At 46.5% G+C, this 25,596-nt stretch overlaps 1 protein-coding gene across 2 annotated transcripts in view; it reads left to right on the top strand.

Moving 5' to 3' along the window:
• Positions 1 to 25,596, top strand: part of CRAMP1 (cramped chromatin regulator homolog 1) — a 167,607-nt gene that overhangs the window by 29,686 nt on the left and 112,325 nt on the right. For both annotated transcript variants that reach the window (XM_063934661.1, XM_063934660.1), the window contains exons 4-6: positions 3,960 to 4,113; positions 8,645 to 8,728; positions 9,416 to 9,464. In XM_063934661.1, coding sequence (XP_063790731.1) covers positions 3,960 to 4,113; positions 8,645 to 8,728; positions 9,416 to 9,464 — 287 coding nt within the window. The remainder of the gene's footprint in view (positions 1 to 3,959; positions 4,114 to 8,644; positions 8,729 to 9,415; positions 9,465 to 25,596) is intronic.

Genomic DNA, 25,596 nt, shown 5'->3' with positions numbered 1-25,596 from the left:
GCCAGCCATGGCTTCAGCTTGGATGGCAAAGGCAGTGATGAATTTTAGGGGATTTTTCAATAGCTTCTATAGAGCAAAAATCCCGTATAGCTCATATAAAACATGCTGCAATGTTCTTGGAAGAAGCAGCATTGGATATGGGTACTATTGCCTCCAGGGCATCAGCTTCAACAATAGCTGTTCTGAGAGCAGTTTGGCTATGTACGTGGAAAGCTGATTCAGAATCTAAGAAGGTTTTGGAATCTTTGCCCTTTTCTGGAGATTCAATTTTTGGTAAAGAGTTGACTGATATTCTGGAGCCAGAAGCATACTCCAAGAAGGTCAAGTTTCCTTCCACATACAATTTCAAACCTAAAGTTCCGGCTTTTTGGCCCTTTCGGTCTCAAGGAAAAAGCTAAAGGAAAAAGTAATGGCAAGCAGCCCCAATACAACAAGTCTGGTAAGACTATAAAAAGCATTGGGCTACTAGAGGACCGGTTGGGAAAACAGATAATAAGCCATCAGGTATCTCTAGGTTATGCTTTTGCCTTCAAGGAAGCACCCTCCTCAAAGGTTTTTTTGTACCAGCCCGTCTCGGGTGGAGACGAAGGCAGGGCTTTGTTAGAGGCAGTTCAGACATTCCTTCAGTCAGGAGTAGTCATTCCAGTTCCTCCTGCACAACGAGTACAGGGTTTTTATGCCAACCTATTTTTAGGTCAGAAGCCGAATGGGTAATTTTGGCCCATTCTCAATCTCAAAGTACTAACCAAATACATTTGGGTACCTCGGTTTCACATGGAGACGTTACGTTCCATCATTTTGGCCATGGAGCCAGGGGATTATATGGTATCCCTGGATATACAGGATGCTTAACTACATGTTCCTATTGCACTGTCCCATGAGTGCTATCTGAGGTTCGCTATCTTCGCAACAGCATTTTCAGTTCCATGCTCTACCTTTTGGGGTAGCCACAGCTCCCTGAGTATTTACCAAAATGATGGTGTTAATGGCAGCTTATCTCCACCAGCAGGGGATAAGAATATTTCCATACCTCGACGATCTTTTTAATCCTGGCACGGACGCAGGAATTGCTCTTATGTCATCTGCAACAGACAATAACGTGCCTGCAGAACCACGAGTGGCTCATAAATTGGGCAAAATTGTCTCTGGTTCCGTCACAACGGATGACTCACTTGGGGGCTGTACTGGATTCAAGTCTTCAGAGAGTATTTTTACCTCTGAACAAGATATCCAGGGTTCAGTCAAGGATTCAGGACTTGTTACACAGTCAAAAGGTATCCATTCACGCAGCAATGCGCGTGATGGGTTGGATGGTGTCAACGTTCGACATGGTGGAGTATGCACTCAAGGCCTCTGCAGCATCTGATTCTTGCCAAATGGAATGGGTTGCATCAGACGATAAAAACACAGACTATGGTTCTCACGATAGAAGTAAGAAGGTCATTAGCCTGGTGGCTACAGACATCCCATCTGGACAAGGGGAGACCCTTTTGGATATCAGATTGGGAATTTCTGACGACAGACGCCAGTCTCCAGGGCTGGGGAGCAGTGTCAGGAAGGTTGTGTTTTCAGGGGCAATGGACCAAGGAAGAAAGTTGCCAGCCAATAAATATATTGGAACTTCGGGCCATATACATGGCACTGATTCAGGCAGACGACATTTTTCGGGGAAAACCATTCCAGATCCGCTTGGACAATGCGACGGCAGTAGCGTACCTCAACCATCAGGGAGGAACTCGCAGCCAAAAAGCGATGAAGGAGGTAAGTCACTTTCTAGAGTGGGCAGAACTTCATCATCCAGTCTTATCCACAGTGTTCGTTCCGAGAGTCCTAAACTGGGAACTTCCTCAGTCAACACGCCATTCAGGAAAGCGAATGAGCTCTACAACTGGAGGTCTTCCAGACTCTAGTAGACAATTGGGGATTGCCAGAGTTGGATCTCATGGCGTACCGGCTGAACAACAAAGTGCTCGCATACGGGTCAAGAACAAAGGATCCCAGAGCGATCTTTGTGGATGCCCTGTTGGTGAAATGGGATTTTCATCTGGCTTATGTGTTTCCTCCAATCACCCTATTACCCAAGGTGGTGAGAAAGATAGAGCAGGGAAAAGGTGCCGTGATACGAATAGCTCCGGCTTGGCTCAGAAGACATTGGTACACAGATCTGCAGAGGATGTCGATGGATGTTCCACTTCTGCTCCCTCAACGTCCAGATCTACTGATGCAGGGTCCTTGTTATCACAGACATTTGGATCGACTTTCTTTGACGGCGTGGCTCTTAAAACTTCTATCCTGAAGTCAAGAGGATTCTCACAACAGGTAATTCAAACTGTGCTCAGAGCAAGGAAACCTTCCTCAGCTCGCATTTATCACAGAATATGGCAAACCTATATTCATTGGTGCAGTGAACGGAAAATGGATCCTAAGTCTTTCAGAGTTTCCAGGGTCTTAGCATTCCTTCAGGCAGGAATGGATAAAGGTTTGAAGGTAGCTTCCTTGAGAGTGCAAGTGTCGGCATTGACTGTATGGTTCCAAAAGAAAATTGCCAATTTACAGGATGTGCGTACTTCTTTCCAGGGAATACTGCACATTCAACCTCCTTTTGTTCCTCCTACAGTGCCTTGGGACTTAAGTCTAGTGCTGAAAATACTTCTAGTTGCCCTGTTTGAACCACTTAATAAAGTGGATCTTAAGTGGTTGACAGTTAAAGTTCTCTTTCTACTGGCTATGGTGTCAGCTAGAAGAGTATCAGATTTGGGGGCATTATCCTGTCATTCCCCATTTCTGATTTTTTTTTTTTATCCAGATAAAGCAGTTCTCAGAACTAGATCTGGGTATCTTCCGAAGGTGGTGTCTAAATTCCACATTAATGAAGAAATTGTAGTTCCGGCTTTCCAGGTACCGGGCCTTTCTGCAGGAGAAGCGTTGCTGGACGTAGTCTGGGCATTAAGGATCTACATGGATCGTACCAGTACCATCAGAAAGACAGATTCTCTCTTCATTCTCTACAGATTTCACAAGAGAGGATGGCCTGTTGATAAGCGGACACTGGCAAGATGGCTTCGGATGACTATTTCAGAAGCATAGTCTCAGGCTGATCTCCCTATTCCTGCTAATGTCTCTGCTCACTCTACTCGTAAGTTAGGTCCATCATGGGCAGCACAAAGTGGTGCTTCAGCACAACAGATATGTTCATTAGATATTATGCCATGAGAGGCAAAGGTATCCATGGCATAATGTCTAATGAATGTGTTAATGGAAGACCATGTGGCTACATGGTCTTCCATTAACACATTCATTAGACATTATGCCATAGATACCTTTGCCTCTCATGATGCTGAATTCGGGTGAAGGATTCTCCTGTCCAATCAGGTGCGTCTCCACCACTGAACTGCTTTGGGAAATCCCATTGTTATCCTGTGGATAACCTGTGGACCCTGCTGGAGAAATATATACGTTATGATAAGAACTTACCGTTGATAACGGTATTTCTCCTAAGTCTGCAGGGATCCCACCCTGACGCACCTGATTTGAGGATCCTTTTACTCACTAACCTATTCCTTCTTGTACGGAAGGGTGTGCATGTGTGTTCTTATCGCCTGATTAGGGCTATCTATGATGCTCCTTCTTTGAGCTTTGGAATACAACTGATTTGCCTGAGAAAGGTGGCGGGGATATATGGACGGGCTCATTGCTTGCTGGGAGACCGGAAAAGCTTTGAGCGATTGGTGCAAATCCGCTGTCGCTTCATCATGTCCCATTGTTATCCTGTGGACTTAGGAGAAATAGCGTTATCAATGGTAAGTTATTACCATAATGTATATTTTCCTGGTGTCTCTAGGTATCAGGGTGTTAATCAGAGTCTCTCTCTTATACAGAATAGTGGCAGCCGTTATGTGAGCTAAACAAATATGGTAATTACTCTAAGTAGTTTGTAAAATCTGCACTTTTTGCTACAGCATGGGAAGGATTTTGAAGCCATTCAAAACAACATTGCCCTCAAGTATAAGAAGAAAGCGAAACCGGCCAGCATGGTGAAGAATAAGGAGCAGGTTCGGCACTTCTACTACAGAACCTGGCACAAGATCTCCAAGTACATTGACTTCAACAATGGTGAGAACTCGCTGTCTTCCTTCCCACAATATCTATAATATAAATTGTAATATATGTACATACTCTTCTAAATCTTCGCTTTTTGTACATATGAGGACATGGTTTACATCATGTAGTCCTTACCAAGTCACTAATTCTGATCCGTCTAATGTCGTGTAACAATTAGCCCACAACAAATATTATTTTTACATATTTTATTCAACTTAAGGCGACATGAAAAAGCCACATTGGAAAAGTGAAGAATTCAGTATCTTATAGCAACATTAAGTATTTTTTTTTTTAACCGATTCCCCAGTCTCCTACATAGGCCCAAATGTACTGAAACCTGGTTTGCTGGCCAAAACGATTTCCAGCGATAAAGTCACTATAAGCAGCAATTCGTTTTAATGATAAATTGTGTTGCTTTTACCTATTTAAAACTATTTGCCAATTTAAATCTAGCTGCATGGATGATAGAACTAAAGAACTCTTAGCCACATCAGTACTGAGAAAGCTAGCTTTAGTTCAGGGCTTGGTATGAGTTTTCTTCCTCACTACAGTCAATGTTACAATCTTCTTCAGCACCCATGCCTCGAAAGTGCCACAGATTGCTCTGGTTCGGTCCTGGGATTAGTAAAGAGAGGGTGCACAGGTAATTAAAGTGTTCTCAGGCTGGCCAAGAAGATCTTTGGACACAGACATTCTTAAGTTTGCAGCAGGCCTGTCATGGCATCTGCTTCTAAGATGGGCCTGTTAAGTAAAAGGATCATTTCATTTATCAGGATTTAGCTTGGTTGCTTTAACATAGTAGAAGTTTTTAAAGTCATGATTCTTATGGCAAAATATATTTTGAACCTCGTAAGTGAAACCATGCTTAGTGCTCGAAAACTCATTTCTGCAAGGTTTGTATATCTGGTTTGGATCACAGGGTTGACCACTATTGGTCGACATGGCAAAAGTCGTCATGGTCAAAAGGTTGACAGAGACAAAAAGTCGACTCTGGAAAGGGTCAACACAGAAAAGGTTGATATCACATATTTTTTTTTTTTTCTTCTTTTGATGTTGTTTTCACCTTCACAGCACATAGAACGCCAATTACTGTACCGCGTCCCTGACATGGCTCGCTTCGCTTGCCATGCTTCAAACAAGGTGCCTCACTCCTCTACTGCTGCGCTTCGCACAGGATACTATTCCCAGTCATAGTACACGTGGACGGTAAAGTGTGAAAAAGTAAAAATAAAAATAAAAAAAAATGTAACCCTCCCCCCCCCCCCCCCCCAAAAAAAAAAGCTTGTTATCCATATTTGTGTCAACCTTTTGTATCTGTCGACTTTTACATGTCGACCTAATGACATGTCAAGCTTTTGTCCATGTCGACCTAATTAAGGTCGACCTATCATCCGGATACCTATATATCGTTGCCAGCATTTTGTTTTCATACATCTTCTTCTTTTAGGTTAGTCTGTCTTCTGTTTATCATGCAGGATGCTATTAAGACATGCTAAAACCTAAGGCAGGGCATGCTGGGATGTGTAGTTCCACATCAGCTGGATGGCCGCAGGTTGAAGACCCATGCTCTAGAGTCTAGACCAGGGGTTCTCAGACGTGGTCCTCAAGGCACCTTAACGTTCCAGGTTTTTGGCATATCCATTACTCAGCACAGATGGTTAAATCAAATTGACTGAGGTGCTAATTAAGTCATCTGTGGCCATGCATGGATACACTTATAACCTGGACCACTGGGGTGCCTTGAGGACCGCATTTGAGAACCTCTGGTCTAGAAAGTATTTTAAACTTTGGAGTTGATGTATCAAGCAGTGAAAAGAGTGGAAACGTAGACCATTGGAGAAGTTGCCCATGGCAACCAATCACATTCTACCTATCAATTTTTATTCTGTATTTGGTGAATGCTGCCTTGAAGCTGATTAGTTTCTACGGGCACTCCATTTGTCCACTTTCCACTCTTTTTGCTGCTTGGTACATTTACCTGTTTGTTCTTAAAAGTTCATATCTTTTCCCTGTCTGTCTATTTTCAAAGCAAGATGCCACTTCTTCTTAAATGGAAGACTGTTCTGTAGTGAGTGCTGTATGTACAACCTACAAACATTCCATTTGATTTAACCAATTTATCCAAATAACAGTTTTTGACCATTTTCCTACTTTTGGGTCCAAATGTTTGATCGTCATTTGCTCCCATACATTACCAGATTTTCATTTCCATCAGAAGGATTGGACAGATAATCCTTGTAGTGTGTATCCAGCTTTACTGCCTCCCTATTTTTTTTTAAATATTTGTTTATTAGGCAGATGAGATACAAACAGGAACATGTAATAGTATTGTGTCAGAATATTCTCAGTCATAAAAATACATTGAACATCCCCTTAGGGGTGATCAAAAACTGAAATAGACAAAGTATTGTGAGCCTAATTTCTATCTGGACAAAACTTATACTCATCAATTTTTTAAGATATTATAAGACCGTATAGGAATAGAAAGAGCGGCAGAGGGAGAAAAAGAAGAGAGGAGCGACAGGGACACGAGATCAAAAGCCAGAGGAGGGGAAGAAAAGTAGTAATGTTGAAGGGTGGGGTGACCCGGCCGGCCCCGTCCAAATGGGAACAGTAAAATAACAAAAAAAAAAAAAAAAACGTATGTGAGAATGTACATTGTTGAAAGCTTTCGATAGGGCCAAGCCCCATTAACGGAAAGGTGGAGAGGTCTTGAAAAAGGACGTCCATGGTTCCCAGATCCTAAGAAAGGCCTCTGAAGAACCCTTTAAGATGCTACTAATATGTTCCATAGTATAGATGTGCCATATCTTTCCTACAATTTCTCCCAGAGTGGGAGCCTCTGTGGATTTCCAGGCCGAAGCAATGGCACATCTGGCTGCCAGGACCATATGGGTGAACAATTTAGTCTGACATCGCGAGGCCCCAGGGAGTGATACAGAGAGAAGGAAGTGCTTGGGACACATGGGGATGCAGATCTCCAGGATCGAACTGAAGAGGGATCTAAGTTCCCTCCAGAGACGGAGTAGTCTAGGGCATTCCCACCAAATATGCTAAAACGTACCATCCATCGTTTTACATCTCCAGCAGAGTTGAGATGTGTCTGGAAACATCTTGGCAAGTCGGGTGGGAACATACCATCTATAGTACGCCCGGACACAAATGGAGCTAGATGCTAAGCTAGTGTAGATATCTGTCCACTCCTCAGAATCAAATGTTTCTCCCAGATCCGATTCCCACGCCCTTTCATGAGGTTCCCTATCCAATTGTCCGTGGGGTACTAGTGATCTATAGATAGTGGAAATAAGTCCTTTAGTCGAGTTCGTGCATAGTGCAAGAACTTCCAGAGAAGTTAATGGCCTATGATTAATCTGTGTGAGAAACGTGGAGTGGAAATGTCAGATTTGCAGGTATTGGAAGAAGAGGCAAAGCCTATTTAGATTGTAATTCTGCAAAGGTCGGAAACAGAGAGTCTGAGGTCAGATCATTTAATAGTATAATCACCTCCCTCCGCCACTGTGGCAAGGCATTAGGGTGACGGCCAGGCTGAAACAAGGTATTATCAAATATTGGGGCCAGAGGACTAGGGGGCGGTGCCAAATGGAATTTACGGTTAGATAAATCCCAGACGTCTAAAGAATGGGAGACTACTGGGTGTGACTTAACGGAACGGGGACGTGTTACATAGGAGAGCCACAATAAGGAAGAGAGAGAGAGAGTTCAAATTAAGAGAGTCGGCCTCAATTGAGACCCAAACCCTCTCAACTCTCGGAGTATTCCATTGAGTGCATTGTGCTAGGGTGGCCGCTATATAATAGGCTTTGAAGTCTGTGACCCCCAATCCGCCCTCCGAAGTATGTTTTTGTAGTGTGACACGTTTCACTCTGGTCTTTACTGCCTCCCTATTGTATGATGTCTCATAGTGTGGATACAAGCGGCAGCTAGAGGTGGCTGCACTTAGAGATCCGTCATGTTCCCTGCCGCCTTCATAATAATCTTCCCACATATATAAAACGTCCAAAAAAATGTGTGACCACTTTAGGAAATTACATGTTAGCACCAAGGCGTCCTCACACCAAAGACTGGTTTGTGCAGAAGATCTGTTGAAGACTGCTTCTGCTGGATTCAGTGAATTTAGCTGTTCTTGTTACCTCTGTTCCTCCTCTGGGGATCTCCACTGCCTCCTTAGTGACGGCACCTGCCACCGAATATGGGGAACATCTGTCCTGCTCTTCCCAGCAGCATAGAGCATGACCATATAGGAGGTTGATAATGCCGCTGCCTTATGGTAACCATCCGCACTTATCTCATGTGCAGTAAGTGTTATTCAGCTGCCTTTTGTATCCTGTTCCTCACTCCTCTTATATTACAAGCACCTTTAGGCAGGGCTATTTTTGCTTTCTGTTTTATGTCATATGTTTGTCATATTCTGGACCCCTCAATGATAGCATGATGTAATGTGTTGTTGCTTTCTAGATAAAATAAACAAACCATGATTATAATAGTACGTAGTTTGACACATTGTCTTTCTTTTATCTTGTAGTTTTTTCTTGCGGTCTTAAGAAGTCCTCACAAGAGCTTTATGGACTAATATGTTACGGGAAATTGCGGAAGAAGATTGGCGGCTGTAAGTTGTATTTTTTCATTCAATAACGTTTTCTTTAGTCTGTCATATTTGCCCATATGAACATAGCTCGTTGTGTCTGTGATACAGCTGTAGTAGAATAAGAGTACAATTGGGAACCTCCCGGCATCTCTTAAGCACTCTGGGGCAGATGTATTAACCTGTTAAAGGCATAAGGAAGTGATAAACCAGTGATAAATGCAAGGTGATAAAGTCAGCAGCCAATCAGATCCTAACTGTTAATTTACATATTGGAGCTGATTGGCTGGTGCCTTTATCACCTTGCACGTATCACTGGTTTATCACTTCCTTATGCCTTCTCCAGGTTAATACATCTGCCCCTCTATCACAGAGATTCTCTTAGAGGACTGTATAGGGCACTGCAGGTATGATGGGACAAAGCTGGGACCTTTATGACAAGTCCCTTTATAATGTTGGTTACTGAGTTAGGCAGTGTAGAATGGAATTCATGGAAATATCTCATTCCATATGATGTGATCATATAACAGAAACTGTAATTTGCAAATTATGGTATAAAGCTGCGATAACCAATAAGTTGCGTGTCCGCATGAAGTTTGTAGCTGTGAAGTCAGTTGTTTGCAATTTTAACTCTGATTATTTTGCTAATAAATCAAGGTAGCCTTTTTCCCTAAAATCGACTAGTGGCACTGATGTCTTTCTGCATTCCAGGTATGGATGATAAGAACGCTGCCAAGTTGAATGAGTTAATACAGCTAGGGTGAGTATGTCTTTTCAGCTTTGTGCTGGAAGTTTCCATATAACTAATGTGGTCTTACAATGTACCTGTAGGCTATCATCATGGAGCCACTTCTCCTACAGCTGTCTTTTAGAATACAGCCTAGCAATGGATAGCAGTCATGTAATCCCTGCTGCCCGTTCGCCCCCATGGTAAAGGCTGTCACTATAATATAGTGATGGTGGCCAATGCCACTTGTTGAGAAAAAAAGGAGAAAATAAAACTATAAAACAGTAATAGACCTGGCATGCTAGCTGTGATTTTTACTGTGAAAACTAAGATTTGCACACGTATTGCTTATGGTGCAACACAATTTACACATAAGCCCTGAGAACGCTGTGTAGTTACTTGGATGCTACCATTACACATACTTTGTTGGCTGTTGTACAAGTGCTTTATAATGTCCTAAAATTTGGCAACTTGTTGTTTGCATTATTATTACATATTAATGGGTAAATATTATTGGGTACTTTATGCTATTAGCTATATTTTAATAACCTCTTCCTAACAAAACTGAAACATTTTGGTTTGTAGCATTTAACTTTTCGTATTCACCCAAATACTACGTAGCGCTTAGTACTGTACCTCGTCTATCAGGCAGGGCCGTAATTAGGTGTGTGCGGAGGGGGCACAGCACATAGCGCTGCAAGGTAGCGGGCGCTGTTGGCGGCACTTGTCAATTACCTGTTTTAATTACTTTCACTTGCAACTTCCTCCCTTTTAAAAACCAGCATCTCCTGACTGTCGCTGTCTCCTACCCTCATCCCTTCTGTTGCTAATAACTATACAGCAGGGGTGGTAAACTTGCGGCCCACGGGCCGCATGCGGTCCCTACCGCATCCTTTTGCGGCCCCTGGCTAGGGGTTCTTATGTGGTCCGTTGGCAGGAAATTGAGCCAGAACGCTGATTAGGTTAGAGGTGTTCATCCGGCTCTGGCCCCCGCTCCAGGATGTAGCCTACCTCGTCCGAGCTCCGTAGGATGACCAGGGGCTGACTCGGCAGCCGCCAGCGGCAGCAGCAGCAGCACCGCGGGCAGGAACGGGCTCCGGACATCAGCAGAGAGCGAGGATGGGAGTGGGCTGGAGCAGGGGCAGCAGACTGAGGCTGAGGAGGAGGCTCCTGGCACAGGCCAGCAGAAAAGCCCCTCGCGTACATAGCACGGCCAGCGAGAGCAGCGAGCAGGGGAGCGACTCCATCACCTCCCGCCCAGCATCTCACCTGCAGCACGATGCTGCTCTGCTCACCTGCCCGGCCTCTTATATCACCGGGCCCCTCTCCTGGCAACCCAGTGGTGTCCCTGTGACACAGCAGCACACTGTATACACACACTCACACAGCAGCACACTGTATACACACTCACACAGCAGCACACTGTACACACACTCACACAGCAGCACACTGTATACACACACTCACACAGCAGCACACTGTACACACACACTCACACAGCAGCACACTGTACACACACACTCACACAGCAGCACACTGTACACACACACTCACACAGCAGCACACTGTATACACACACTCACAGCAGCACACTGTATACACACACTCACACAGCAGCACACTGTATACACACACTCACACAGCAGCACACTGTATACACACACTCACACAGCAGCACACTGTATACACACACTCACACAGCAGCACACTGTATACACACACTCACACAGCAGCACACTGTACACACACACACACAGCAGCACACTGTATACACACTCACAGCAGCACACTGTACACACGCTCACACAGCAGCACACTGTACACACGCTCACACAGCAGCACACTGTATACACACACTCACACAGCAGCACACTGTATACACACGCTCACACAGCAGCACACTGTATACACACTCACACAGCAGCACACTGTACACACACTCACACAGCAGCACACTGTATACACACACTCACACAGCAGCACACTGTACACACACACTCACACAGCAGCACACTGTACACACACACTCACACAGCAGCACACTGTATACACACACTCACAGCAGCACACTGTATACACACACTCACACAGCAGCACACTGTATACACACACTCACACAGCAGCACACTGTATACACACACTCACACAGCAGCACACTGTATACACACACTCACACAGCAGCACACTGTATACACACACTCACACAGCAGCACACTGTATACACACACTCACACAGCAGCACACTGTATACACACACTCACACAGCAGCACACTGTATACACACACTCACACAGCAGCACACTGTATACACACACTCACACAGCAGCACACTGTGTACACACACACACACACACACAGCAGCACACTGTGTACACACACTCACACAGCAGCACACTGTGTACACACACTCACACAGCAGCACACTGTGTACACACACTCACACAGCAGCACACTGTGTACACACACTCACACATCAGCACACTGTATACACACACTCACAGCAGCACACTGTGTACACACACTCACACAGCAGCACACTGTGTACACACACTCACACAGCAGCACACTGTGTACACACACTCACACATCAGCACACTGTATACACACTCACACAGCAGCACACTGTATACACACTCACACAGCAGCACACTGTATACACACACACACAGCAGCACACTGTACTCACACAGCAGCACACTGTATACACACACACAGCAGCACACTGTATACACACACTCACACAGCAGCACACTGTATACACACACTCACACAGCAGCACACTGTATACACACACTCACACAGCAGCACACTGTACACACACACTCACACAGCAGCACACTGTATACACACACTCACACACGCCACACAGATGTAGGAGAAAATACAGTAGTGCCATTACCACAGTAGGGTGCTGCCCTTCTGTTGGGGCAGCCATTGAGCAAGGGCAGAATATCTCTGCACTCTGAGCTCCTCTGTCTTGGTGACCTGACCATACTGTCTGTGCTGGCTGGAGCTTGGGGCAGATCACGCTGCAGGAAGGACAGAGCCGGTGGCCACTCTCCTCACCTAGATGCAAATACTCTAATGTCCAGGTGGAGGCCGCAGCACTGTTCGCGCCTGCCTGCTTTCAAACTACTGAAAATGACCCTCCAAAAATGGCAGCCGCCTCAGAGTAGACAGTTATGTGGCCTCCTCTAGTATCTTTAATAACTGTCTCCTCTGAGGCGGTGACCATCTTGGGAGGAACATTTTCAATAGAGCACTGTGGGTAGGGTTGTCACCTCATCCCTTTAATTCTGGACACATATTAACTACACAGGTTCTGTGGCTGGCTGACTTCAAGACTCCATTTCACCTGGTTTTAATCTGCCACAGAACCTGTGTAATTAATGTGTGTCCAGAATTAAAGGGATGAAGTGGAAACCCTAACTGCGGGTGGACAATGCACGGCGGTGGATGGACGGGCGGCGGCGGTGAACAGACAGCGGCATGAGCTGCCCGTGCCCTACCCTCTCTGTCAGAGAGTCTGGGCCCAGGACTGCTGTGCGCCCAGTACCCCCCTGATGGCGGCCCTGGTAGCAGGGGGCAGGTGACTGGATGAGGGTGGCAGAGGGTAGGTGATTGGGTGAGGATGGCAGGGGCACTATACTCGGGGCATTACTTGTATCTGGAATTATAGTAGGGGCAACATTTTTTAAATATTCCGAAATACGGAATAATCCATTTTCCAAAATGCTTCTGATCCCAAGCATTTTGCATAAGGGATACACGACCTGATATATATATTGGTCCCAATCCTCCTCAGTAGTTTCCATTATAGTGCTGCTTATTCTTTATTTAGCCTTTGTGCTAATGAGACTCAAGTGCATGATTTGGAATTAAACTGTAGTTGCCACATTCTTAACCAATCTACCTAGATCCTCCTACAAACCCCTCCCGCTGTGTCTACCCTGTTGCATACCTTTGAGTCATTTGCAAAAAGGCATAATTTCTCTTGAGAAATGAAATGTAAAAGGTTAGCGATTCCTTAGATTGTGTTAGGATCAAATAAAGTCACTTTCCTTTATGACGTGTACTGTCCCTTTAAAATATAGAATCCAAAATCCTCATTTTTTTTCAAACAGAAATTTCATCAGTACTGTGCCAAATGCCTCTTTCAATGATATCATATTTTTTCAGTACATGCAAGAAAGAGTGAAAAAACACATAGCATAATACATTTTTTTGTGATTAAAAAAGGACACATCATACAATAAAATAAGTCCAAAGGAACATGTATACAACACTCAAGAATGGGATCAGACAGGCAGTGATTGCAAATGGGTAATTACCAGAAATCTAGTAACTGGGTTTTAATCAGTTCCAAAAGAGCATAGGGAGGATGATATACCACCATGCGGTATCCCGAGTAGACTTGCAGGCACTCCGCTCCTTAAGGTAATGTCCTCCCTTGCACTCTCCAGTTGCCTGATCCCCACTAACGCGTTTCAACACCCTCTGGGGTCTTTTTCAAGGTAATGAGTGTTGCCAGTTAGTGTTCCTTCTAGGCTGTTTCAGCAGGGTGCTGCACCCTGCCCATTTTTGTAATGTGAAAAAGCACCCTGCCCTTTTTCAGTGCACCCTGCAGGATCATAAATCGCCCCCTTGTATACAGAATGCAACAGTCAGAGTGCATGTTACAATGTAGTTGTCAACTCCTTGCCTACCTCTGAAATTAGAAACAATTTATATCCTTAATAAAATGGATGGCAGAGGAGGCACTGTAAATGGCATCACTGCTGTGGCTGCCGGCATAACACAGCACTCTGATATAGAGGGAAAGAACAAGGTAAGCAGAGAGCATGTACTGCTTACACTATTTGCTTAGAAGAAGAACAGACTTTTATTTTGTACCTATACTGTATATTTTAACCCTCTGCTTAACTTTGCCGTATTTATAACACACAAGGATTATAACTATTTCAGCAGTGGAGGAGATATTTATTATTATCTACTTATTATGTATATACTGTAGCCGTTCTTTCAAGAAGACTGGACAAATATAGTATTTTTCTCAGTACAGATGTTGGGTGTTATATGGGTGTCCTATATGTATGTAGGGGTAAATGAAACATTAAGGGGAAAATATGTATAAAATCTATAAACATATGCGCTATGCTTTGTGCGCAAAGCGTCACCTCAAAAATGTGCCCTTCAAAATGAAAATGTGCCCTCCTCAATGATCAGCACACCCTGCCCTAAAAAAATCCTAGAGTGAACACTAGCTAGTCCATCCAAACAATCCTTATATACCCATAATATCCAATCCCTTCACTTCCCCCTACTGAAAAATACATAACTGCTGAGGCTGGTCTCTCTCCAATCATAGATCTCCTCTAAATCATGTGACCATAAACAGTTCTCATCTCCAGAGCAACAGTGTGTTTTTATATTAACACTGCTGTCGCTTGATATTGGTCACGTGTTCTGGCCCGGCGTCTATCTGCTGCCATCTTTTATGCTTCCATAATCTCCATCACTGCTTTTCCATTCCCATGGAGATGACACTGTGACTGCTTCATTTCCTCCCCGCCTGCTGTCTTGGTGACGTGTTGGACACTCTATATTTCTGGATTCAGGATAGATGCATTCATGTTGTTATGGCAACAGAAGCGGCCTGTCATTACTTCCTTTAAACTTGGGATTTTATATGTATTTTATCTGGGCATGTATATTATATGCAGAATTGCTGACATTGTTCACGTATTCATTTTTTTTTCTTTTATTGCATGTTCCAATTACCTCTGTATCTGTCTCTACATCCCTGCTGCCTCTCTCTCTGTTTCTTCACCCCTGCTGCCTCTCTTTCTGTCCCTCCGCCCCTACTGCCTCACTCTGTCCCTACGGCCCTGCTGCCTCTCTCTGTTTCTATGTCTTTTCCAGGACCCTCTCTCTGTGTCCTTGCTGCCATTCTCTCTCTGGAGACCTGAGTTGGGGGGGGGGGCTTAAAAATGTTGCTATGGGGCCCACAAAGTTCTAGTTAAACCCCTGCCCCTATATAATTATGGGTCTGATTCAGAGATGGACACTAATGGCACCTCTTCAGTTGTGCAGAATTATGCAAAAGCTACATGAGATGTATTAAGTAAAAAATGAGCCCAGGATTCTGTAATGTGCTGCTGCATCTGAAGGGGCAGCACGGGATCATCTGCGTGCACATAGGACATCAAGTAACCTTGAGGTTACTCAGGATGACGCGGGACCAGATCTGCACGTGTGCAGTATGGTGCCTGCTCATGCGCAGATCATTAAACATCAGAGAATTATGTATATCTGAGAATCAGGCCCTATATGTGTAACCAATATCTCCCCATATTAGCTAATAACACTGTTCTGTAACATGACTTTTTCTTTTATCTTTGGCCTTATCTGAGCCGGACAGGGCCATGCCAGTTCAGGAGCTCCAATGGCACACCTTGTCCTACCGGCATTACAACATGGAGGGGAGAAAACCTGAGATTTGGGCACTACCATAAGTGCCCGATATGTGCTCAGCTGGGCATTGCGGCAATACCCAAGGGAGAGATGTAGAAAACCTTCTAAAGAGTTTGTTGTCCATAGCAACCAATGAGTTTCTAGCTATCATTTATCAAATATATTCTATAAAATGATAGCTAGAACCTGGTTGGTTGCTATACGCATTGTATGGTGGTCACTGGGATTCTCCTTGGGCATTGTATGGGGGTCACTGGGATGCTCCTTGTATTGAATATCTCTCACTGGAATGGTAGACAGAGGCTTTGTGATTAAATTTTTCTTTTACACTGCAAGGAAAAATGTGAGACCAGTGGGTGTTTAGCAATGGATGAGACCACAGTAAGAACGATCTATTTTATAATGACCTTTTACCAAGTCGGTGCTAATCTTCGGAATTTCCTGCTGTTGGATTAAGTAGTAGTAATCATTTAATGTGTGCACTTGTCACCCTGGTGTCCTGCCATCCAGTGCAATACCTCACCCACTGGTGTGATCTCCACCTACTGTGACAGGATCCTTCTGCTGGTGCTGTGACTGCCTACCAGTGCAATACCTCACCCACTGGTGTGATCTCCACCTCCTGTGACAGGATCCTTCTGCTGGGGCTGTGACTGCCTACCAGTGTAATACCTCACCCACTGGTGTGATCTCCACCTCCTGTGACAGGATCCTTCTGCTGGTGCTGTGACTGCCTACCATTGCCTTACCTCACCCACTGGTGTGATCTCCACCTACTGTGACAGGATCCTTCTGCTGGTGCTGTGACTGCCTACCAGTGTAATACCTCACCCACTGTTGTGATCTCCACCTACTGTGACAGGATCCTTCTGCTGGTGCTGTGACTGCCTACCATTGCCTTACCTCACCCACTGGTGTGATCTCCACCTACTGTGACAGGATCCTTCTGCTGGTGCTGTGACTGCCTACCAGTGTAATACCTCACCCACTGTTGTGATCTCCACCTCCTGTGACTGGATCCTCCTGCTGGTGCTGTGACTGCCTACCAGTGCAATACCTCACCCACTGGTGTGATCTCCACCTACTGTGACAGGATCCTTCTGCTGGTGCTGTGACTGCCTACCAGTGTAATACCTCACCCACTGTTGTGATCTCCACCTCCTGTGACTGGATCCTCCTGCTGGTGCTGTGACTGCCTACCAGTGCAATACCTCACCCACTGGTGTGATCTCCACCTTCTGTGACAGGATCCTTCTGCTGGTGTTGTGACTGCTTACCAGTGTAATACCTCACCCACTGTTGTGATCTCCACCTCCTGTGACTGGATCCTCCTGCTGGTGCTGTGACTGCCTACCAGTGTAATACCTCACCCACTGGTGTGATCTCCACCTCCTGTGACAGGATCCTTCTGCTGGTGTTGTGACTGCTTACCAGTGTAATACCTCACCGACTGGTGTGATCTCCACCTACTGTGACAGGATCCTCCTGCTGGTGCTGTGACTGCCTACCATTGCCTTGCCTCACCCACTGGTGTGATCTCCACATCCTGTGACAGGATCCTTCTGCTGGTGCTGTGACTGTCTACCAGTGTAATACCTCACCCACTGGTGTGATCTCCACCTCCTGTGACAGGATCCTTCTGCTGGTGCTGTGACTGTCTACCAGTGTAATACCTCACCCACTGGTGTGAGCTCCACCTCCTTTGACAGGATCCTCCTGCTGGTGCTGTGACTGCCTACCAGTGTAATACCTCACCCACTGGTGTGATCTCCACCTACTGTGACAGGATCCTTCTGCTGGTGCTGTGACTGCCTACCAGTGTAATACCTCACCCACTGGTGTGATCTCCACCTTCTGTGACAGGATCCTCCTGCTGGTGCTGTGACTGCCTACCATTGCCTTACCTCACCCACTGGTGTGATCTCCACCTACTGTGACAGGATCCTTCTGCTGGTGCTGTGACTGCCTACCAGTGTAATACCTCACCCACTGGTGTGATCTCCACCTCCTGTGACAGGATCCTCCTGCTGGTGCTGTGACTGCCTACCAGTGTAATACCTCACCCACTGGTGTGATCTCCACCTCCTGTGACAGGATCCTTCTGCTGGTACTGTGACTGCCTACCAGTGTAATACCTCACCCACTGGTGTGATCTCCACCTCCTGTGACAGGATCCTTCTGCTGGTGTTGTGACTGCTTACCAGTGTAATACCTCACCGACTGGTGTGATCTCCACCTTCTGTGACAGGATCCTCCTGCTGGTGCTGTGACTGCCTACCATTGCCTTGCCTCACCCACTGGTGTGATCTCCACCTCCTGTGACAGGATCCTTCTGCTGGTGCTGTGACTGCCTACCAGTGTAATACCTCACCCACTGGTGTGATCTCCACCTCCTGTGACAGGATCCTCCTGCTGGTGCTGTGACTGCCTACCAGTGTAATACCTCACCCACTGGTGTGATCTCCACCTCCTGTGACAGGATCCTCCTGCTGGTGCTGTGACTGCCTACCAGTGTAATACCTCACCCACTGGTGTGATCTCCACCTCCTGTGACAGGATCCTCCTGCTGGTGCTGTGACTGCCTACCATTGCCTTACCTCACCCACTGGTGTGATCTCCACCTCCTGTGACAGGATCCTCCTGCTGGTGCTGTGACTGCCTACCATTGCCTTACCTCACCCACTGGTGTGATCTCCACCTACTGTGACAGGATCCTTCTGCTGGTGCTGTGACTGCCTACCAGTGCAATACCTCACCCACTGGTGTGATCTCCACCTCCTGTGACAGGATCCTTCTGCTGGTGCTGTGACTGCCTACCATGCTGCATTGGCCTTGCTCACTACCATTGTGGCTAATGCTAACAATTTGCTAATCCCCAGTTTGTGTTGGGCCCCGCTTATAGCTGACTTACTCCAACCTACATGAGGCCACTTTTCATATATTTCCCGGGCCACGTTAAGTTCTCATTCCGCTCCTGACTGACATGGAAGAAACGTGAATGATCATTCAAAGTAAATGTACCAGGAAGGTATTGACAAGCCATTAGAAAGTTATCGGAAGATGGAAGCCCTTTTCTCTGACGTCCTTGTGGATGCTGGGACTCCGTCAGGACCATGGGGAATAGCGGCTCCGCAGGAGACTTGGCACAAAAGTAAAAGCTTTAGTACTACCTGGTGTGCACTGGCTCCTCCCCCTATGACCCTCCTCCAAGCCTCAGTTAGATTTTTGTGCCCGAACGAGAAGGGTGCACACTAGGTGGCTCTCCTGAGCTGCTTCGTGAAAAGTTTAGTTTTAGGTTTTTTATGTTCAGCGAGACCTGCTGGCAACAGGCTCACTGCATCGAGGGACTAAGGGGAGAAGAAGCGAACTCACCTGCGTGCAGAGTGGATTGGGCTTCTTAGGCTACTGGACACCATTAGCTCCAGAGGGACCGATCACAGGCCCAGCCATGGAGCTCTGTCCCAGAGCCGCGCCGCCGGCCCCCTTACAGAGCCAGAAGACAGAAGAGGTCCGGAAAATCGGCGGCAGAAGACGTCCTGTCTTCAACAAGGTAGCGCACAGCACTGCAGCTGTGCGCCATTGCTCTCAGCACACTTCACACTCCGGTCACTGAGGGTGCAGGGCGCTAGGGGGGGGGCGCCTTTAGACGCAATAGAAACACCTTGGCTGGCAAAAAAATGCATCACATATAGCTCCTGGGCTATATGGATGAATTTAACCCCTGCCAGTTTTCCACAAAAAGCGGGAGAAAGGCCGCCGAGAAGGGGGCGGAGCCTATCTCCTCAGCACACAGGCGCCATTTTCCCTCACAGCTCCGCTGGAAGGACGTCTCCCTGACTCTCCCCTGCAGTCCTGCACTACAGAAACAGGGTAAAACAAGAGAGGTGGGGGGCACTAATTGGCAATAATAAATACAGCAGCTATATAAGGGAGAAACACTTATATAAGGTTGTCCCTATATATTTATATATAGCGCTCTGGTGTGTGCTGGCAAACTCTCCCTCTGTCTCCCCAAAGGGCTAGTGGGGTCCTGTCCTCTATCAGAGCATTCCCGGTGTGTGTGCTGTGTGTCGGTACGTTTGTGTCGACATGTATGAGGAGGAAAATGATGTGGAGGCGGAGAAATTGCCGGTAATAGTGATGTCACCCCCTAGGGAGTCGACACCTGACTGGATGGTTTTATGGAAGGAATTACGTGATAGCGTCAGCACTTTACAAAAGACAGTTGACGACATGAGACAGCCGGCAAATCAGCTAGTGCCTGTCCAGGCGTCTCAAAAACCGTCAGGGGCTCTAAAGCGCCCGTTACCTCAGATGGTCGACACAGACCCAGACACGGATACTGACTCCAGTGTCGACGGTGAGGAGACAAACGTGACTTCCAGTAGGGCCACACGTTACATGATCACGGCAATGAAGGAGGTTTTGAACATTTCTGATACTACAAGTACCACAAAAAAGGGTATTATGTGGGGTGTGAAAAAACTACCTGTAGTTTTTCCTGAATCAGATGAATTAAATGAGGTGTGTGATGAAGCGTGGGTTTCCCCCGATAAAAAACTGATAATTTCTAAAAAATTATTGGCATTATACCCTTTCCCGCCAGAGGTTAGGGCGCGTTGGGAAACACCCCCTAGGGTAGATAAAGCGCTCACATGCTTATCAAAACAAGTGGCGTTACCGTCTCCTGATACGGCCGCCCTCAAGGAACCAGGTGATAGAAAACTGGAGAATATCCTAAAAAGTATATACACACATACTGGTGTTATACTGCGACCAGCAATCGCCTCAGCCTGGATGTGCAGCGCTGGGGTGGCTTGGTCGGATTCCCTGACTGAAAATATTGATACCCTGGATAGGGACAATATACTATTGACTATAGAGCATTTAAAAGATGCATTTCTATATATGCGAGATGCACAGAGGGATATTTGCACTCTGGCATCAAGAGTGAGTGCGCTGTCCATTTCTGCCAGAAGAGGGTTATGGATGCGACAGTGGTCAGGTGATGCGGATTCTAAACGGCATATGGAAGTATTGCCTTATAAAGGGGAGGAGTTATTTGGGGTCGGTCTATCGGACCTGGTGGCCACGGCAACGGCTGGGAAATCCACCTTTTTACCCCAAGTCACCTCTCAGCAGAAAAAGACGCCGTCTTTTCAGGCTCAGTCCTTTCGTCCCCATAAGGGCAAGCGGGCAATAGGCTCCTCATTTCTGCCCGGGGGCAGAGGAAGGGGAAAAAGACTGCATCAGGCAGCCTCTTCCCAGGAACAGAAGCCCTCCCCCGCTTCTGCCAAGTCCTCAGCATGACGCTGGGGCCTTACAAGCGGACTCAGGCACGGTGGGGGGCCGTCTCAAGAATTTCAGCGCGCAGTGGGCTCACTCGCAAGTGGACCCCTGGATCCTTCAGGTAGTATCTCAGGGGTACAAATTGGAGTTCGAGACGTCTCCCCCTCGCCGGTTCCTGAAGTCTGCTTTACCAACGTCTCCCTCCGACAGGGAGGCAGTATTGGAAGCCATTCACAAGCTGTATTCCCAGCAGGTGATAATCAAGGTACCCCTCCTGCAACAGGGAAAGGGGTATTATTCCACGCTGTTTGTGGTACAGAAGCCGGACGGCTCGGTGAGACCTATTTTAAATCTGAAATCCTTGAACACTTACATACAAAGGTTCAAATTCAAGATGGAGTCACTCAGAGCAGTGATAGTGAACCTGGAAGAAGGGGACTATATGGTGTCTCTGGACATCAAGGATGCTTACCTCCATGTCCCAATTTGCCCTTCTCACCAAGGGTACCTCAGGTTTGTGGTACAGAACTGTCATTATCAGTTTCAGACGCTGCCGTTTGGATTGTCCACGGCACCCCGGGTCTTTACCAAGGTAATGGCCGAAATGATGATACTTCTTCGAAGAAAAGGCATCTTAATTATCCCTTACTTGGACGATCTCCTGATAAGGGCAAGGTCCAGGAAACAGTTAGTAGTCGGAGTAGCACTATCTCAAGTAGTGTTACGACAGCACGGGTGGATTCTAAATATCCCAAAATCACAGCTGAATCCGACGACGCGTCTGCTGTTCCTAGGGATGATTCTGGACACAGTCCAGAAAAAGGTTTTTCTCCCGGAGGAGAAAGCCAGGGAGTTATCCGAGCTAGTCAGGAACCTCCTAAAACCAGGCCAAGTGTCAGTGCATCAATGCACAAGGGTCCTGGGGAAAATGGTGGCTTCTTACGAAGCGATTCCATTCGGCAGATTCCACGCAAGAACTTTTCAGTGGGATCTGCTGGACAAATGGTCCGGATCGCCTCTTCAGATGCATCAGCGGATAACCCTGTCTCCAAGGACAAGGGTGTCTCTCCTGTGGTGGTTACAGAGTGCTCATCTTCTAGAGGGCCGCAGATTCGGCATTCAGGACTGGGTCCTGGTGACCACGGATGCCAGCCTGAGAGGCTGGGGAGCAGTCACACAGGGAAAAAATTTCCAGGGCTTGTGGTCAAGCCTGGAAACGTCACTTCACATAAATATCCTGGAACTAAGGGCCATTTACAATGCCCTAAGTCAAGCAAGGCCTCTGCTTCAGGGTCAGCCGGTGTTGATCCAGTCGAACAACATCACGGCAGTCGCCCACGTAAACAGACAGGGCGGCACAAGAAGCAGGAGGGCGATGGCAGAAGCTGCAAGGATTCTTCGCTGGGCGGAAAATCATGTGATAGCACTGTCAGCAGTGTTCATTCCCGGAGTGGACAACTGGGAAGCAGACTTTCTGAGCAGACACGATCTCCACCCGGGAGAGTGGGGACTTCATCCAGAAGTCTTCCACTTGATTGTAAACCGTTGGGAAAAACCAAAGGTGGACATGATGGCGTCCCGCCTCAACAAAAAACTAGAAAGGTATTGCGCCAGGTCAAGGGACCCTCAAGCAATAGCGGTGGACGCTCTGGTAACACCGTGGGTGTACCAGTCAGTGTATGTGTTCCCTCCTCTGCCTCTCATACCCAAGGTACTGAGAATTATAAGACGGAGAGGAGTAAGAACTATACTCGTGGCTCCGGATTGGCCAAGAAGGACTTGGTACCCGGAACTTCAAGAGATGCTCACGGAGGATCCGTGGCCTCTACCTCTAAGAAGGGATTTGCTCCAGCAAGGACCCTGTCTGTTCCAAGACTTACCGCGGCTGCGTTTGACGGCATGGCGGTTGAACGCCGGATCCTGAAGGAAAAAGGCATTCCGGAGGAAGTCATCCCTACCCTGATCAAAGCCAGGAAGGATGTAACCGCAAAACATTATCACCGTATTTGGCGAAAATATGTTGCGTGGTGCGAGGCCAGGAAGGCCCCGACAGAGGAATTTCAACTAGGCCGTTTCCTGCATTTCCTGCAAACAGGACTGTACATGGGCCTAAAATTAGGGTCCATTAAGGTTCAAATTTCGGCCTTGTCGATTTTCTTCCAGAAAGAATTGGCTTCAGTTCCTGAAGTCCAGACGTTTGTCAAGGGGGCACTGCATATACAGCCTCCCTTTGTGCCTCCAGTGGCACCCTGGGATCTCAATGTGGTTTTGGGATTCCTAAAATCACATTGTTTTGAACCACTTGCCACAGTGGACTTGAAGTATCTCACATGGAAAGTGGTAATGCTGTTGGCCCTGGCTTCAGCCAGGCGCGTATCAGAATTGGCGGCTTTATCCTATAAAAGCCCTTACCTGATATTTCATTCGGATAGGGCGGAATTGAGGACTCGTCCTCAATTTCTTCTTAAGGTGGTTTCAGCCTTTCACCTGAACCAGCCTATTGTGGTGCCTGCGGCTACTAGGGACTTGGAGGACTCCCAAGTTGCTGGATGTAGTCAGGGCCCTGAAAATATATGTTTCCAGGACGGCTGGAGTCAGGAAATCTGACTCTCTGTTTATCCTGTATGCACCCAACAAGCTGGGTGCTCCTGCTTCTAAGCAGACTATTGCTCGTTGGATTTGTAGTACAATTCAGCTTGCACATTCTGTGGCAGGCCTGCCGCAGCCAAAATCTGTAAAAGCCCAGTCCACAAGGAAGGTGGGCTCATCTTGGGCGGCTGCCCGAGGGGTCTCGGCTATACAACTTTGCCGAGCAGCTACTTGGTCAGGAGAAAATACGTTTGTAAAATTCTACAAATTTGATACCCTGGCTGAGGAGGACCTGGAGTTCTCTCATTCGGTGCTGCAGAGTCATCCGCACTCTCCCGCCCGTTTGGGAGCTTTGGTATAATCCCCATGGTCCTGACGGAGTCCCAGCATCCACAAGGACGTCAGAGAAAATAAGAATTTACTTACCGATAATTCTATTTCTCGTAGTCCGTAGTGGATGCTGGGCGCCCATCCCAAGTGCGGATTGTCTGCAATACTTGTACATAGTTATTGTTGCCAAAATTCGGGTTTTGTTGTAGTGAGCCATCTTTTTTGGAGGCTCCTCATATTATCATGCTGTTAACTGGGTTTAGATCACAAGTTATACGGTGTGATTGGTGTGGCTGGTATGAGTCTTACCCGGGATTCAAAATCCTTCCTTATTGTGTACGCTCGTCCGGGCACAGTATCTTAACTGAGGCTTGGAGGAGGGTCATAGGGGGAGGAGCCAGTGCACACCAGGTAGTACTAAAGCTTTTACTTTTGTGCCCAGTCTCCTGCGGAGCCGCTATTCCCCATGGTCCTGACGGAGTCCCAGCATCCACTACGGACTACGAGAAATAGAATTATCGGTAAGTCAATTCTTATTTTTACCATTATCTTATACTGAGAATTTCTTACCGTTTCCAATAAAAAGACATTGTCAATTATTAATTTAACTTGTACATTAAGTGAAAGGAAGACTTGATATTTTCCGGGAGATGTATCAAGCCGTGGAGAGAGATAAAGTTGTGTATTTGCCTAAAGCAAATTATGCTTCTAACTACAGGTATCATTTCATGTACTCTGCTAGATAAGTGACAGAAGATGATTGGGTGCTTTGGACATCTCCACTTTATCTCTCTCAAAGGCTTGATACATCTCCCCAAGAGTGCTGTATATAAAATATATGTCTCGCTGCTATACAGCAGGACAGTAGAGTAATAATTTGTGGATCCTGTGAAATTAGCATGCAATAAAGAATGGAGACTCAGTCAATGAATACATAAAACATTTTTTAGTTTGTGCTAAAATATAAAAAGTTTATTATGAAGAATATTTAACAAATAATAATTGCGAGACATCTCCGAAAATGGTCAGTTTTGGAGACCGCCCACAAATATTAAACAGGTCCTGAATGTATGTATTGGTGACTGCAATGGATATTGGAGATACCGTATATACTCGAGTATAAGTCGACCCGTGTATAAGCCGAGGCACCTAATTTTACCCCAAAAACCTGGGAAAACTTATTCACTCGAGTATAAGCCTAGGGTGGGAAATGCAGCTCTAACCGTACACAGCCCTCAGTGCCAGATATGCCCTCATACTGCCAGATATGCCCTCATACTGCCAGATATGCCCTCATACTGCCAGATATGCCCCCACAGTGCCAGATATGCCCCACAGTGCTAGATGTGCCAGATATGCCCCACAGTGCCAGATATGCCCCACAGTGCCAGATATGCCCCACAGTGCCAGATGTGCCCCACAGTGCCAGATGTGCCCCACAGTGCCAGATGTGCCTGATATGCCCCACAGTGCCAGATGTGCC

The sequence above is a fragment of the Pseudophryne corroboree genome, chromosome 7, assembly GCF_028390025.1.
Source record: "Pseudophryne corroboree isolate aPseCor3 chromosome 7, aPseCor3.hap2, whole genome shotgun sequence".
Taxonomy (NCBI): domain Eukaryota; kingdom Metazoa; phylum Chordata; class Amphibia; order Anura; family Myobatrachidae; genus Pseudophryne; species Pseudophryne corroboree.
This window is presented reverse-complemented; position numbering and strand designations above follow the sequence as displayed.